Here is a 15,997-nt window from a genome sequence, read left to right as displayed (position 1 = left end):
AACTCTCAGTATGGAAAGTCCTACTGGAGGTGGTTAAAATGAAGGTAGAACCTTGTAATATAAATTGTTAGCCTTAATTGCTTAATTTAACATTGCCTGTGGTTTCTGTGATACAGAGTACTTGGTAGTATGCAAGTTTTCAGCATCTTAATGACATATCTTCAGTGGTTTGGCTGATGATATGCTGACTTCAGCTAGCTGAAAGCTTGCTCTTTTTTCTTTAGCATGAGGGTATGTCTATATGCTCCTTTTGTGCATCACTCAAAAAACTAAATGCTTTCATGCACCAGGCGACACAGTTTGAGTGGTAGTGTTAACTTTGATTTCCCATGATTTTTATTGACAAACTTTGTGTTCTACAAGATGTTTTTAAAGATGTGTGTGGACATCAAAATATGTAAGCATAAAGAAAATCTGCAACACTTTGAAACGTTGTCATGTTATAATGTCATCCTTGGAACATGTTTTTCTCTCAAGATTGCAAAGATTTTTTTCTTAGTTTGTGGATTTTTTTCTGTTCATTGCGGCATATTCTATTGACAATGAAAGTGAAAAATGCTGTGAAAGTGTTTTCAGTGCATTTTACAATGTTGGAAGATGAAACAGTTCTAATAGAGACAATGTGAAACTGTTTTAGTAAAAGACAACTTTTAAATTCAATTTTATGCATTTGACATGACAAAGTAAAACCACTAAATTTTATTTTGCTGCTCTCCTCCACAGTGTCACTTCAGAAATAATTTCTCTTGTGAACAGACTTTCTACGTATTTTCTTTTCTAAAATGAGGTGTATATATGTGTGATGGGGGAATTGATAGGCATATGTCCCATTTAACAACTACCAATAAATAGCTCACCATTATTTAAAAGTAATTTATTCATAGTGCTTCATTAGTTCAGTAAAAATTTGTATTGGAAGAGATTTAAATGTTCAGATTTTAATCCTTTTTAATACTTCACTCTTTTAAAATGCTGCTGCTTTTTCTGCCAGTACAAATCCATATATTTTTAACATACTTTTATACTATATCTGCATTATCTTCCCATGTCTAGAATGTGGAACATATAGGAAAATATTGCCTGTAGCCTTAACATATTGATTTTTAATCGGTATATTCAATATACTTATTGTTACGTGTTCTGTTAACCATATTTTGCCTTCCTGATTCTCAGAGGAATTGTTGTGAAGCAAGGCTGCGTTCTTAAAGAAAAGAGGGTGGGGGGGAGTTCCTCATTTCCTCATTCCTAATGTTAAGGAGGCAGGGGGAGAACGGGACAGCAAGCAACTTGTGTCAAGTTTAAAAAAAAAAAAAATGAAGCTTTTCAATTTGTCTTTCTGCAAAACTCACAAAACCTCAGGAATTTCAGCTCTGGATTAGAGATCTACTTTATACCTGCTAGAAATCGTTCCTGTTTTTCATTAGATTTTGCTGTCCTATTCCTCTTTTATTGGCAGTGCTGTGGGGAAACCCTTTTTCATCTCTTTTCAACTTGCCAGCATGAGCAACTTTTTTTTTAGTGGGAAGATGTAGCTGTGTTCTGTCATCATACCCAAAGGGAAGCTGATAAGTATTTTTCCCTTGGAAAATGTTTCTCTATCTGAAAGTCCAAGTTTTAGGTAATCTTTTTTAGAATAGATTGGAAGTTTTGCCACCTGAGGAGGTTTGCCTTCATTTCTAGAATAGGCTTTGCTTATCCATGCAGAAAATGATTCCTGTGAACAGTTCTTCAAAGGTGGTTTGAAGGGTGAAAGCTTTGTTCTTGACACAATTTTTATTGTTTTGTGAAGAGAATGGTGGGAGCTGTTTTTGTAACTTTGAAACTTGTCTTTGAGAAATTCACAGTGCTGAATTAGAAGTTTTGAGGTGCAGGTAACTAGAAGTAATGCCCTTTTTCTGAAACCTTAGACAAGCAGAAAGTATCGGCTTCATACATCTGATTGCAAAGTGGGGAGTAAGCAGGCGCATAACAAAGCAGCTTGGAAGATAATGGAGAAAATATTTACTTGGAGACAAACTGCAACTTCAACTGAGTTTTTTTTAATGTTAGATGGGTGATCAAGAGCTCTGTAAGCAGCATGTCATCTACAACAATGTGTAATAACTCATTTTCTGCATTTTTAAAGGTGAAGTGAAAGTCACCTTCTCTTATGCTGTCCTTTTTAACTAAAAAAACCCTTCTGTTTTGAAATGTAAAAAGGACAAAAGTCTCCTTAATATACAAAACTGTATTCCTCATTATATGCATCAGCCTGGGAGCCTTTTCTAAGAGTAGCAAGATGCCTAAAAATTTTTTATATCACTTAGTCTGTGTGATTTGATCTAATAATTTCTGCACTTACACTGGGAAATAAGGAAAAGAACTAAATCAAAGAGGTAACCTGATCTTAGAGAAGTGCTCAGGCTTGGGGGAGCCTGAATGCCAGAATGCTAATCCTGATTTTATTTCCAGTATGATGCTCAACCGAAGAATCCTGCTTTAGGTTCTCAGAAATAATAAAACTGTAGATTTCCTAACTTGCAAAATGAAAATAGTCTTCCCTTTTTTCGCTGGGAGAGCTAAGTTAATTAACTTTGTTTCAGTCATTGCCATCGCCAAATATTGATTATAATATAAATGATTAGTTTTACATGTATTTTAATAAGCTTGGAATATTGCTGCTTCGTGGTTCCTGGACAGTGTGGGCTAGAGGCAATAAATTTTCCATGGAACTGTTGTCAATTAGGTGTATTTTGTTTTTCTTCTAGAAACCCAGCTCAGTTCGTATTGATCAACTGGACCGCGAACAATTCAATCCTGATGTAATTACTTTCCCCATTATTGTCCACTTTGGGATACGACCTGCTCAACTCAGCTACGCTGGAGATCCTCAGTAAGATGCTTTTCCTTCCATCTTCCATTCAGAAACTCATTACTGTTGTCATTTGTGACTTAAATAGGGCTTGTTTATGTGCTTATCAAGTCCGATACAAAGCTTAGTGCTTATGGTATTGGACACTAGCTTTTGTGAATTAGAGAATGAGGTGTAATTTCTTTTGGATTAACTCAGGATCTTCTGAAGTAAACATGCATGCACATGCAAGAACAGCTTTAAGTCAGACCAAAGGTCTAGCTCTGTATTATTTCTCTGAGAAGTCAGTTGTGGTTTTTTTTTGTTGTTGTTGTTTGTTTTTTGTTTTTTTCCCAGAGAATAGTATTAACAGGAAAGAAGGAAAACACATCCTTCCTCAGGCTCTGCAGTATGTGGACTTGTGAGCTAGAGGCCATGTTTAGATCACTTTGTTTAGCAGGCCTGAGTGAACCTACCTTTTGTAAATTTCTCAAGTCACTGCTTGAACTTTCTTAGTGTACTGACAGGAAGAAGATTCCAGGTAAGCACTTTCTGAGTGCTGTTGTACATTATATTTAAAAAAAAAAGACTGAATTTCTTTTTTCTTCGAAGCATCTACGTGACTTGATTAGATGCTCTCCAGGTCTTACATCTAGTAATGTATAATGTAGCCATTTCCTATTTTCTTTCTTCATGACGCTTATGTTTCTCTGTCATATCCTTCTTCGTCTTTTTTTTATGACTTAAAGGGTTGAGTCTGTCTGCTTCTTTTAGCTTGGGAGATATTGCATTCACTACTTTTGCATGTACCTTTCCTATCCTTACAGATATAGGAACAGAGTGAAGAGGGAAGCAGAACTTCATGCAGAGCAGGGAATACTGTTTCATTATGGATTTGTGTAGTGGCATAAAAGTAATTGCTGGGTTTTATTCTAGAAGTCTAGAAGTTTTTGTACCTTATGACACTTCCAGGGAATTCTTCCAATGATTCACAGGTTTGTTTTCTGAATGATGACAGAGAGTAGAGCCCATCTCTTGTGCATGTATAGTTAAGGTCGGCTCTTTCCTCTTACTGATCAGTGCTATTTAACGACATTGAATTTCACCTGCAGTTTTGAGGCCAGGTTATTCCAGTGCGCATGTATGACACACATTCTTCTACAGTTCTTTGGGGATTTTAGATTTAATATTCTGAGTAATTTTGTATCATCAGCAATTTTTTTTACCTTAGTGTTTTCACTGTGGTTGTCAAGGATGTGTATAGGAGTGCTCTTTTATTTAGAGCAAATTATACCTTTTTAGTCTGAAAGGCTTGTGACTTAGTGTTACAGATTTTGTGAAATTCTGCACAATATTGACCTCTTTTTATTAACTTTGATAAGTTGAGAATGGGGAAAAAGCTGATATGTGAACTTAAACTTGCATGTTAATTGCAGATAAGTCTCAGGGAAGAGACTCAGGGAAGAGGTGGGAAGAGTGGGTGCTTATCCAGACAGTAACATACTTTCTTTTTGGCTCTGGGCACGACTTTTTATCTCATTGTCCTTTAGTTTTTTTTTTAACCATAAGAAGAAAATAATTAGATAAGAATGTAAAAAAACACTTCTATTTTGATGCTGAATTTCTTAATTGAAAACAATAAAAACCCACAGAGATTGCTAATCCAATGTTTTATGTTTTAACTTTCTTTAAGATTTCCATGGCTCTTTTTTCTTTCCTAGAGCTGCTTGGAGAATTTACATGGTGTTCTTTGATAAAAGTAACAAAACATTTTTTTTTGGAAGACCTCTGGTGTCATCATAACTCAGGCTTAACTGTGGTGCATGTCTTTCCTGGGCATATAATGCCCAGGAAATAATTTCCTGTAGTGTGTTTTCTTCATGAGGTTCTAATACAGAACTTCTGTCATATTGTCATCTATTTATTATTTCTCAAATATAACTCCAGTAACACAGTTGTTTCCAGTGATATTAATAGGAAAAACGTATGTTTTACTTGATAGTCTCAAGTTCTCATTTTGGGGCTTAAACATCCTCTTTTGTGGAAAACAGTGCTAGATCACAGAGGGGCTTCCACTGAGGAAAAAAATCTGTTGCCTAAATTAATGTCTAACTAGACCATCCCAAAATGCAAGTAGGCAAGATGTTTGGGTAAAAACCAGGAACCTTACGTATGCACTAGCCACAGAAAACTTGGCTTTTAGTTTCCCTTCCTGTAGGGCATGAACAGAAGCTTCATTTCACTATTCACAGAATGCTTGTGTTGCTTGTGACTCGTAGGCCTTCTCTTCATGTGCTTCGTTAAAATGTTTCAGCCAGTGTAAGGACAGACACTTCTTGGAAAATGTTAATACTTCTCAGTGAGCAACAGGGAAATCTTATGGAGAAGAGGGAGTCTTCTGCCTGAATTGAGATGTTGCACTATGGGGAAGTCTTTTCAGCAGGCAGAGGTGGCCTTTCAGTGAGGATGGGTGGGTATCTGGGAGACCTGTGTTCTCCCCTGAGCTTTGCTGTTCACCTCACTTTGCACCCTGATGCCTCCTCTATGCTGCTGTGTCTGCATCAGTGGCAACTGTAGGGATGCTGTCACCTTTCTTGGAAAATGCTTTGAGATTTTTTGAGCAAAAAGATGCTTGTAAATTATCCATGTCTATGTGAATTCAGAAGGCCAAACTGCAAGACGCTTCTGTTGTATCAACTAAAATACTTGTTTTCTGGTTTTGTCCTTCAGATACCAAAAGCTGTGGAAGAGTTACGTGAAGCTGCGTCACCTGCTGGCTAACAGTCCCAAAGTCAAACAGGCTGATAAACAGAAATTATCACAGAGAGAGGTATGCTGGGCCTTCCCATATCTGATAATTGGGCACTGTAATTCAGGATGGAGTGAAGCTGTATAAGTGCCCTTTTTATGGAAACAATAGAAATCCTTCACAAAAGGTTTTCTTCTGAGGCTGTTAATACAGATTTTATTTTTATCTTTTCTTGTTAGTGAATGGATTTTTTCCTTTTATGCAACTCTCATACTACTTCAAGTTTTTTTTATCCAATTACAGAAATGATCTTTGTGGAACCATAACTTCTTTACAGCCCTTGCCTTTAATGGCTTCAGGAATTAGCATAAAGAAGGACTTTTCATTTCAGAATGCTCTTTTATGCATCTCATAATTTTAAATATTCCTCTTCTGAGATTAAAAACTGTCACGCTTGTGCATAGTTTTAGACTAATTTATTAGGCTATCTCAGTGAATTCCTTAAGATCTTTGAGTGGTAGACAGAACAGCTTAAACAGTTGGGATAATCTGGTTGTTCTTAATAATATTTAATGACAGGTGTGTGTATGAATATTTTTTCCCCCAGAGTGATGAGCAATAAGCAATTCCAAAGTGTAAATGCTCAACCAATTGGGAATTAAAATTAGAAAAATAGTCACCTACATGTAGACAAAAGTAGCCTGCTCTAAGGTATCCATCATCTAAGATTTTATACTGAAGCTTTGCATTTGTCTGGTGACTTGTCTATCGGGCACTCTATATTGGACAACTTATATAAATAATTAATAGAGGAGAAATTAAATTCTTTGGTACAGGATGGATGGTGGTGTGTTTTTATTTATTAAAAAGCCAGGCCACTATTTTAATTGCCTCTAATTTGCTAATTCTGTGTCCGTAGTTATGGTAGCTGTAGCTGTTTGACACTCTATTTGGTTTTGTTACTACTGCAAAGCATATTATGTTGTTGCATGACAAAGAGTCTTAGTTGATGTTTTATTTATGCTGGTGTTAAACAAGCCCTTAGCTTGCCTCCCTGTAAATGTGTGGGAAAAAACAGGGTTAAAATTCACCAGTGCCACAATTTTTAAGAAAAAAAAAAAAATGGACCCTATAAGACATGGTTTTCTTTGCTACAGCTTTCCATGCTCAGAGGAGAGCAAGTGGAAGAGAGGACCATTGTGTTTTGGACATGTTTTTATCAGTGGCTAATGGATGGCTTGTGTAAAAGGGTAGTGGATTGGTTGTAGGGGGGTGATTGTTTAGCTTCAAAAGATAAAAATGTTCCTCTGGTGGTATTTACAGTGTGGTGTTCTGGTCTTTGTTTCTAGACTATTTAGGATGATGAGTTTCTCGAGTAGTTGTCTGCAATCAGAGAGAGGTGTGGGGCTGAAGCAGAAGCTTTACGCGAGGATAACCTCTGCATCCTGCTAATGGAGGTGTCAATAACACAGTAGGAGCTGTAGGGCTGCACCTAACTGGTACACATGCTTTTAAGGGTTGAGTAATGTATTATGAGTAACGCTGGAGTGCTCCTGAGCCTGTCAGCCTGAAAGTACAGCGAGGTCTCACAAGCACTCTAGTGCCTGTGTTGGAAAGCACCCAATGGCACAGCCTTGAAATGTAAGTTTTAGACAGTGCCCAAGGGGTGTGGTGCTGTAAGCACCTCTCTGCCCTCAGTCATTCACCACGTGTGATTGCATGATGTTATTTGTGACAAGGTCGTGCGTAGGGGCTCTAACCTAACTTCGACTTCTTAGAGAAGATGCATGAGTTGGGACCCTAAGGCTCACTCTCAACTTTCAGTTGAGAGAGATACGCATTTTCTGAAGCAGCTTATCCCCTTTCATTACACATGAAAGGAGCTTGGGCTAACTAGCATCCTACGGTAGACATCTCAGTGCTGTCTAGAAACAGGTTTGATTAAACTGTTCGTGTAGATGTGCCTCTTGGAACCATTCTGTGAGTCTCTCTGGAGCAGAAAGCACAGCCTGTTCCTGCCCAGAGATGCTCACTGGCTTCAGACTGGGAACTGGGAAGAGATGGCTTTGAGCGTGTGCCCTGTAGGGAGAAGGAGAGGAAGGATGAGTTGCAGCTTTGAAAAGGTTTCTTGACTGAAGAGGGAAGAGCTCTGGGGGGTGCCTTTACAATAGTGCATGCTGTGTGGGGAGCTTGCATACTGCAGGGGCTCTGTAGTATTGGAACCAGAAGATTCTGATCTGGAGGGGATTTATTTTAACGGTTTTTCTTTCATTCCATTTTTACAGAAAATACCTTTTTAAAATGGCTCTGTCAGAGAAGCTAAGTGCCCATTTCATAGTTTATACAGGCAAAAACACTACTATGCAACATCAAACAGGCTGTGTTCTTTAAACATTTTAAACACTTTTAATTTAATTGTAATAATATTGATAGATTTCAGCATAATAGGATCCAGGACCAGTGAATGCTGACCCCTTTCCCAGACTGGGGGTACTGACAACAGTGTTATGATGTAGCTGGGGTCATGTAACAGCCTTTCTGTTATTTAATCTGTTGAATACCTTATACCTACTGGATGCTTCAGACTGGGAATACTCATGGACATAGACTTAAAGAGGTTGTTTTGCACAGTGGTAAAGAAGGTGTTGTCATAATAAGGATGTTAGCTTGCTTGTGTATGCACGACTTCAGAAGTTACAGGTAGAACTAGTTTGTTTTGTCATCTACAACAAAAACTAGTCACCTTTGTCTTCTTGGTCTGATAAAATCTTCTGTTTGCATTGTACTCCATATCCACCATGGTCTGTGGCTGGCAGTTACAAGATTTAGAATGGTTTTAGAAACTGTTTGCCAAAAGTGAACCTTAAATATTGCGAATGCACGTGCGTGCTTTGCTGCTGCTATGTTGTAGAAAGTTTTTCACAGGAGCTGTGTTTTCTTCCTGTCTAGGAAGCACTGCAGAAAATCCGGCAGAAGAACACAATGAGACGTGAAGTGACTGTTGAATTGAGTAGCCAGGGATTCTGGAAGACAGGGATACGCTCCGACGTCTGCCAGGTGACTAAACTGCAGAGATGCATGATGTATCGTTTTTCTCGGTTGCTGCCACTTACCTCTTGCAAGGGTTTGCTATGATTCTGTGCTGAAGAACCAGCTACTGGAAATTAATACCTTTGCCTCTGCATGATCTGTTGCTGTAGGGAGCTGTTCTAGCCCCCTCCACGCACACACACACACACCCTCCCCAAGAAGCTATTTTATAGGTGTAATTTTCCAGCTCCTTGCAGTAGCTTGCTACTCTTGACTAGCATGAAGTGGGGCAGGGGTGGGGATGACAGAACCCAAGAATGGCAAATTTGAGACCTGAAGGTCTCAAATGCAGTAGCCTTGACTTCTATCAACCGTATGTTGAGTCAAGTGTTGAATATCAAGGGCGTTTTCATCAATTGGGTTGGTATTAGATATTTTTAGTTTAAGATAACTGTATATTTAGAGATATTTTTTTCTTACTGTAGCACAAAGTGTTTTTTTTACTTGAAAGAAAAAAAACAAACATGGGTTAAAAAAGGGTGACCCTCAGTAGGAAGATCTTTCAGATAAGTTAATGTTCCAAATGCATGAAACTTTCAAGGTGCAAATCTCTGCTGGATCCTAATCCAAAGCAGGTGGCAGCCACCTACTTTGATTACAAACAAAAGGTTTAAATATAATAAAATGCATTTGTCTAACAATGTATTAGCAAAATTCAAGTAAGTGTATCAGCCAAATAAATATACTAGTAGTATAATTGGGTTATTTTTGCTGTTTCAGAGATGTTGATTAAGAATTACAGGCTAAAAAAATTTTCAGTATTAACAGTATGAAATAAAAACTTAGGGGTGACTTGGGAAAGGTTTAGTTAGATGTATTGATGTATTGGAACCTTGATAAGGCCAGAGGGGGTATTTGAATGGGAGAAAAATGCTAATAATTAAAATTGCTTTTTTTCCTGTGTAATACACTTATTTTGATTCTACAGTTGCTTCTGAAGTCAAAGAATAGTTGAACAGTATTCTCTCACATAGCAGAGGAAATTTATAGTCCCTTTCTATTTTTTGTTGTAAACTGTATCTGTTACAAGTTAAGGAAACAGTATAAACTTCTAATTTAGGAGACTTGAAAGTTTTTTGTTATTCATAATAACTTTTAAGATTCAACTTTTAATGTATCATTGGATATTTTTTGTTCTCATTTGCAATTGAAGGATAACAAATCACCTAAGAGCGATGGGAATAAAACTGCACATCTGCAGCCAGAACACCTAAATCAGGCAGTTCTACAATGAAAGTCCTTTGATTTTTTTTTTCTTTGAGAGGTCAAGAGTAGGCAGACTGTAAATCTGTAAAAATGAAAGACTACTATTGTTGCTGCATGTTTTTTTCTAAAAAAGATTAAACCTAAATACATGTAAATCAACTCTGTAGGTAGACCTAAAGTGCAGTGATTTAAAAATACTGATTTTCCTTAGTTTTTAAAAGGATTGTAGATTAGAAGATTGAAGCTTAAGTCATTCTAACAGTTTAAAGTTGCTCCAAGTTCAACGTAGCTGTTGTAACACTCATCTTCGTGACTTCCAGAATGAACTTCGTAGAGGGAGGGAGGAATAAAGGCAAGTGAAATATTCTGAAAATGTGTAATGGCTGTCTTCTGCCAGGCTTACTTAAAATTGTTCAGTAGGTGAAATGCACTTCTTGGTCACTGAGATGGGCAGCATTTACTCTGCAAACTGGGTCCAACCAAGAAGGTACCCACCCATCGTTGCCTGTACTGCTGCTGGCATGCCCTCAACAGCTGCATTAGGTGTTTAGGGTGAGGAGAGAAGCGATGCATTTCAAAATACATCAGTTTGCCTGACTATTCTTGGTAGCTTCAGGTCAGAGTTGCACTGGCAGCATGGCTCCTGCCAAGCTGGGGGACAGCCCTGGGGACATCTGGGAGAGTCTTCTGCCTTGCAATGCCAGCTGCAGCAAGAAAAGAATAGGCAACAAAGGCTGGAATCATATACATAAAAGTTACTAGTATGTTTATAACCAGCTTCAAGTACCAAGGTTATGGGCTAACTCCTATAGCCATACAATTTAAAGAGAATTTTTTAATCACTAGCCATTCTAGAGCCTAATACAATTTTAAAGCCTACATTTCAGTTTCTTATAGAGATAAATAAAACATCAGAAACATCAAATAGCTATAATCCATCATGACACACATTAATTGAATCAATCAAGTATTTAGTGCTATGAAAGCAGCAGTTTGTCAATATAACTACAAGAGTCAAATTAAAGACCTTCTACGTGCCTCCCAGGGAGATGCCAATTCCTTGTTCACTGCAGGACAGCTGATACAATCTGAAGCTTCATATTCCAGTCTCAAACTTTGGGTCATATGCATTGGTTGCTCAGTGTAAACAGTATCAAAACTTGCTTTGCTGTCTGGCAGCCTGGGCAGGGGAACATACAAGCAGGGAAGCAGAGTTGTCCTGTGAAGCAACGTTTTTACTTACTGTAACTAATTCCTTCCATGAAGCACAAATGTGAGTTTACGTGGAGATAAGAGATGTGTTCCCTCAGCTTTTAGATTACCCGAAAACTCTAAATGAGTGACATGAACAAAATAAAGTTTCACTTGGACGTATTTGTTTTGCTTGCTGTGGTTCTGCATTTTTCTGCTATTCAGAGATCCAGAGAGTCTCTTTCGTGCTGTTAACCACTTGCTTCCATTGCTACCTTTGTTACGTGTTCGGTTCCAGCAGTTTCTTAGTTGAACAGAAACCTTTGCCATATTGTAACTTTCACAAGTTTTCTTCTGCTGTTCTTTCTTTAATGGCATGCAGAAATCCGTAACATCACTTACTCCATAAATTATACATCATCTGATTAGTATGCTTGCTTTTTTGCATCTCTCCATACTATACATTAATCATCTGTAATCATAATATATTCCTCTTTATAAAATTAATATGGATAGTCCTCATATTTTTAATTCCCTTAAAACATGTTATTCTTTTGAATATATTCATGAAATGCAACTCATAGGAATCAACTGAAATTTGACATTGGTGTCACAAAAGCGGCCACATGCATAAATTCTTGTAGTGCTCTCACTTTTCACTCCAATGCAAGGGTTTTGATATTGATCATCATCATACTACTGTACTGGTAAATGGTATCATTCCAATCCAGATCATCCACAATCAGTAACACTAAGTGGAATTAGTTTTAAAACTCTGAAAGAGGGAAACTGTTGTTGTTGCAACATAAGTTTAATTTTTATTTAAATTTCCTGCAACAGAAAAGTTTCTGTCCTAGATGGTAAAACAGCAACCTTTCCAATATTTTTAGCACATAATCCCAGAAATTGCCAGGTTGTACCACTTCAAAAAGCCCTTAACTTCAGTTCCTTTGAAGAAAAATTAATGTAGTAATAACTGTGCTTGAAAATTACTTTTCTTTGTTAAAAGCAGGTTAAAGTGGTTTACATGTTCTCTAACGTTATAAGGGGCCGAGGGAGGTGGTCGGTCCTCCTCTGGTACCAACCTGAAACTGCAGGGTACTGAAGCATCTAGCATTGTGTTCAGTCACGGGTTCTTGAAAATTTGACCCTGCTGGTGACTAGATGTTTTTCCTCATTCAGAATACTTCAGTAAAACTTATTATGCATTTATTATTCTGTTTATGTTGGCAGGGGAATGTTCTCACTGTGATTATGCAGGTGGACAAATCCAACTTAACTAAGTGTTCTGGTGATGGGGATTGGGAAACCATGATTTTCTTATTTTTCTCACTTAAAAATGGATGTTGTGACAAATGGGATGTTTGTATTTATAGCTTAGTCAACACTGTATTCTGTGCAGTAAAGATGAATGTTTTTCCTTATTGTTTTTTAGCACGCAATGATGCTTCCTGTTCTCACCCACCATATTCGCTACCATCAGTGTCTGATGCATTTGGACAAATTGATAGGCTACACTTTTCGAGATAGGTGCTTGCTGCAGGTAGGTTATACAAAAATAAATTACTTGCCATTTTGTCTTCCTAAACTTTAGTTTATCCGTAATCCTGTCTTCTGTATATAATCATGAAAATGAGCTGCTTTGCCATACCTTCATCATTTGCACTGAAAATCTTTCAAAACTTTTAGTTATTCCAACAGGTTTTTAAATTAACACATCTGTCGTGCATGTAGACATCCACCTGCCTTTGCTCAGTGGTAAACCTGGATTTGCTTGTAATGTGTAGAAGAAAAAGAATAGTCTTACTGAAAAGACTGGATGGTACAGTACTCGTTATTTTACTTATTTGTGATGGATAGTGGTTTACTGCAGATGAGTCGGTGCCTTGCTTTTTCCTTTTATAGCCTGTTATTTCAAAGAAGGGTAACTTAAATGCAAAATGAAAAGGCAACATTTATAGCTAGTGCAAGGAATTTGCAAACTTCTGTTCAGCTCTTGATTTCTACAAGTATGTAATGAAATGTTGCATTTACAAACAAAGGCAGGAACTGGAGGGGGGGCTGGTATTTGTTTTAAATACATCCTTGTTGCTTGACCAGCCATTTATGTAAGTGTGTGTGTGGAACTGGTCAGCTCCAGAAGATCCAGAAGACTGACTTTTGGCATGGTGCTCCCTTTCCCCATATGTTTCTTCTGAAGTTGCTGAAGGAAAATGGGCTTCTGTTCAAGATATCTCCCTAAAATACCCAGTCTCCCTCCACTGACTGTGGTAGGGGCTGAAAAAAGATTAATTTTCCCAAAGTTCAAAAAATGCAGTTTCTATACATGGATGTAGACCTTAAACTTCCCGAAGAATTCTAAGTCAAGGCTTGCTGATATTTTTTTTCATAGTTTCTCTGTTTTCTAAAAGGTGCTTTGTAGGGCTAGTCCTACTGAAAGTTGCATTAAACGTTGGGGATCTTGTAGGTTTTTCTTGTAGATTTTGTTTGCAGGCTGCCTTGGTTTTAATATGAAAGATAAAAGTGCAGTGACAAATCTTAAATGTTGAGACGAAAGACACAAACTAAAAAACACATCACAGATGAAAAGGGGAGAACGCATAAAATGAAGTATGTTGACATCAGTCAAATTAATGTTTAGTTATAAGAAATGTTACAACTCTTAAATACGCACAGGGATCAGCATTAATTTAAAACACAATAACTCGTTCCAGGAAAGTCTTGTTAAAAAATTTATATAGCACCTTTAACATTTGTGCATAGAAAATAACAGATGTATAGTTTTGCATTGATTTTCACATGTTCTGTCATATTGTGTTGCTTTTAAAGCACAGACTGGGTAAGAAAGAATATGCTAGCTTAACAGTTCAGGCAAGGTAGTGTTTCATCCAGTACAGATGGAGCAGAAGTTGAAAATATGCAATTATGACAATCTTACTAACATTAGTGAGGAACTAAAAAGGACTTGGAGAAAATTCTTACTGTTGATTGACTATCATTTTATTCCCAGCAACTGAAATTTCTCTAAGTCTTGTTTTTGGAAAGCTGTAGCCAATGTTTGAATGAAGTGTGCATAGGGCTACTGGAATGTCTTTGCTTATAGCCTGCAGCAACATTCCTGCAAGTGTTTCAGAAACAACTTTCTGCAACTTGAATTTGCTAGTGTATCTCTTATGTAAGGGGCATATGAATGTATACATCTATGCATGCATAATATATATTTTCTTTACATATACACACCCAACAATGAGTTTGCAGAGAGTCATAAAAGCAAGTTAGAGTACCTTTACCTGCTGCCATTTTTGCAATCTTGGTATCAGCAGCAGAGGAAGCTTGTGATGATGCTTGATGGTAGAAACTTAAAACAGAAGACCAATTCTGCTGTTGATGTTAACTTTCAGTTGAAGAGTGGCCCTCTATAGTCCTGAGAGTCCTGCTTTGAATAACTGTGCCAGAGATAATGTACTTGTTTGGTTTTTTTACTTGGAAGTAGGAAAGCTTTACTGATCTTTAAATACCCTTAATCAAATATGTGAATAGTTGAGATACTCTTTACTGTTCCTGTTTTCAATATGAACATTTGTCCTGCAATGTTAGAATGAGTATATTTTTGAATAAGCAAATGTAGTTGTATTTAAAACAAGTCAGCATAGCTGGTAAGCAAAACTGTTAGGGCAAATTGACAGTTCATGCTTTTACCTTCAAAGGTAATTTTTCTTTAAAAAAAAAAAAGCTGAAAATTAATTAGGTAAAGTGATGATTGGGCATAAGTGTTGCTTCTTTCTGACATCTGAAATCGTACATCCTATGTTTAAATTGCTGGAACCAAGCTACTAATTGACGACATCACTTTGTAGCTTTTCTTCAAACTAAAAAAAAATAATAATTATTAGCTACCAATCTAGTATTTTTATTGCATTTGAAAAAATAAACCTAAGACTTCATTTTCTTGCATGTGCTATAATACAGCTTGCCATGACTCATCCAAGCCATCACTTAAACTTTGGAATGAATCCGGACCATGCCAGAAATTCTTTATCCAACTGTGGAATTCGACAGCCAAAGTATGGAGACAGAAAGGTTCACCATATGCATATGAGAAAAAAGGGTATGTAGTTACACTGCTACCATTTTCTCTCACCTCCCTCTTAATCAGTAAGAAAAAATTTTGTCTGTTACTATTTCATTGTCCATTGCTCTTCTGAGATAACTCTAGTGGAGGATTTCAATGGTTATACATACAATCAGTGAGATCTTTCTAAACAACTGGATTTTAGAAATTAGTCAACAACTGAGTTGATGAGAAAAAGCAAGATAAATGAGGTAGTGTATTTTCTTTGTTTTTTGTAAAGTATTTTTTTTCTTAATTTGCTATTCAACATCGTAAGCATACTGGAGGATATTTTGTAAAGGTATCTTATTAAAATGAAAATGTGTCTGCTCTAAAATACACCTTACCCCTTAAATATATTCAGATGTAAAGAAGTAATTTTTTATTTTTATGTAATGTTCAGAATGTCTTTCATGCAGAGGTAGTATGTCTATCTGGCTTTCTGAACACAAACGTACAAAAGCTGCTTGTAATGGGACAGTGGTCACTTAGAAAACATCTGTAAGGATTATACTTGCTGTAAGTGAGCTCTATAAATAACAGCAAGATTTTGTGTATAGCAATCACAAAGTACCATTTTGAGTAATTATTTTATGTATTTAAATTGAATTAGCAATTGTTTAATAGTACTTATTGTATAATATGTAATATTGTTTATATTTCTAGGGATAAACACCTTGATAAATATTATGTCCCGTTTGGGACAGGATGATCCAGCTCCTTCCAGGTAACAAAAATAATTGCTTTTAGATTTGTACAGCATGTTAGTTATGATCTAGTTGCAAGGAGAGAAACTGTTGCAGGAGTTACTTCAACCAAC

The 15,997-nt window shown here is 36.9% G+C and overlaps 1 protein-coding gene across 2 annotated transcripts in view; it reads left to right on the top strand.

The window, feature by feature from the left end:
• Window positions 1–15,997, top strand: part of DROSHA (drosha ribonuclease III) — a 71,841-nt gene that overhangs the window by 25,697 nt on the left and 30,147 nt on the right. For both annotated transcript variants that reach the window (XM_048076098.2, XM_048076097.2), the window contains 6 exons: window positions 2,748–2,872; window positions 5,561–5,660; window positions 8,529–8,636; window positions 12,502–12,609; window positions 15,036–15,174; window positions 15,844–15,904. In XM_048076098.2, coding sequence (XP_047932055.1) covers window positions 2,748–2,872; window positions 5,561–5,660; window positions 8,529–8,636; window positions 12,502–12,609; window positions 15,036–15,174; window positions 15,844–15,904 — 641 coding nt within the window. The remainder of the gene's footprint in view (window positions 1–2,747; window positions 2,873–5,560; window positions 5,661–8,528; window positions 8,637–12,501; window positions 12,610–15,035; window positions 15,175–15,843; window positions 15,905–15,997) is intronic.

The sequence above is a fragment of the Anser cygnoides genome, chromosome 2 (genome assembly GCF_040182565.1).
Source record: "Anser cygnoides isolate HZ-2024a breed goose chromosome 2, Taihu_goose_T2T_genome, whole genome shotgun sequence".
Classification (NCBI taxonomy): Eukaryota; Metazoa; Chordata; class Aves; order Anseriformes; family Anatidae; genus Anser; species Anser cygnoides.
This window is presented reverse-complemented; position numbering and strand designations above follow the sequence as displayed.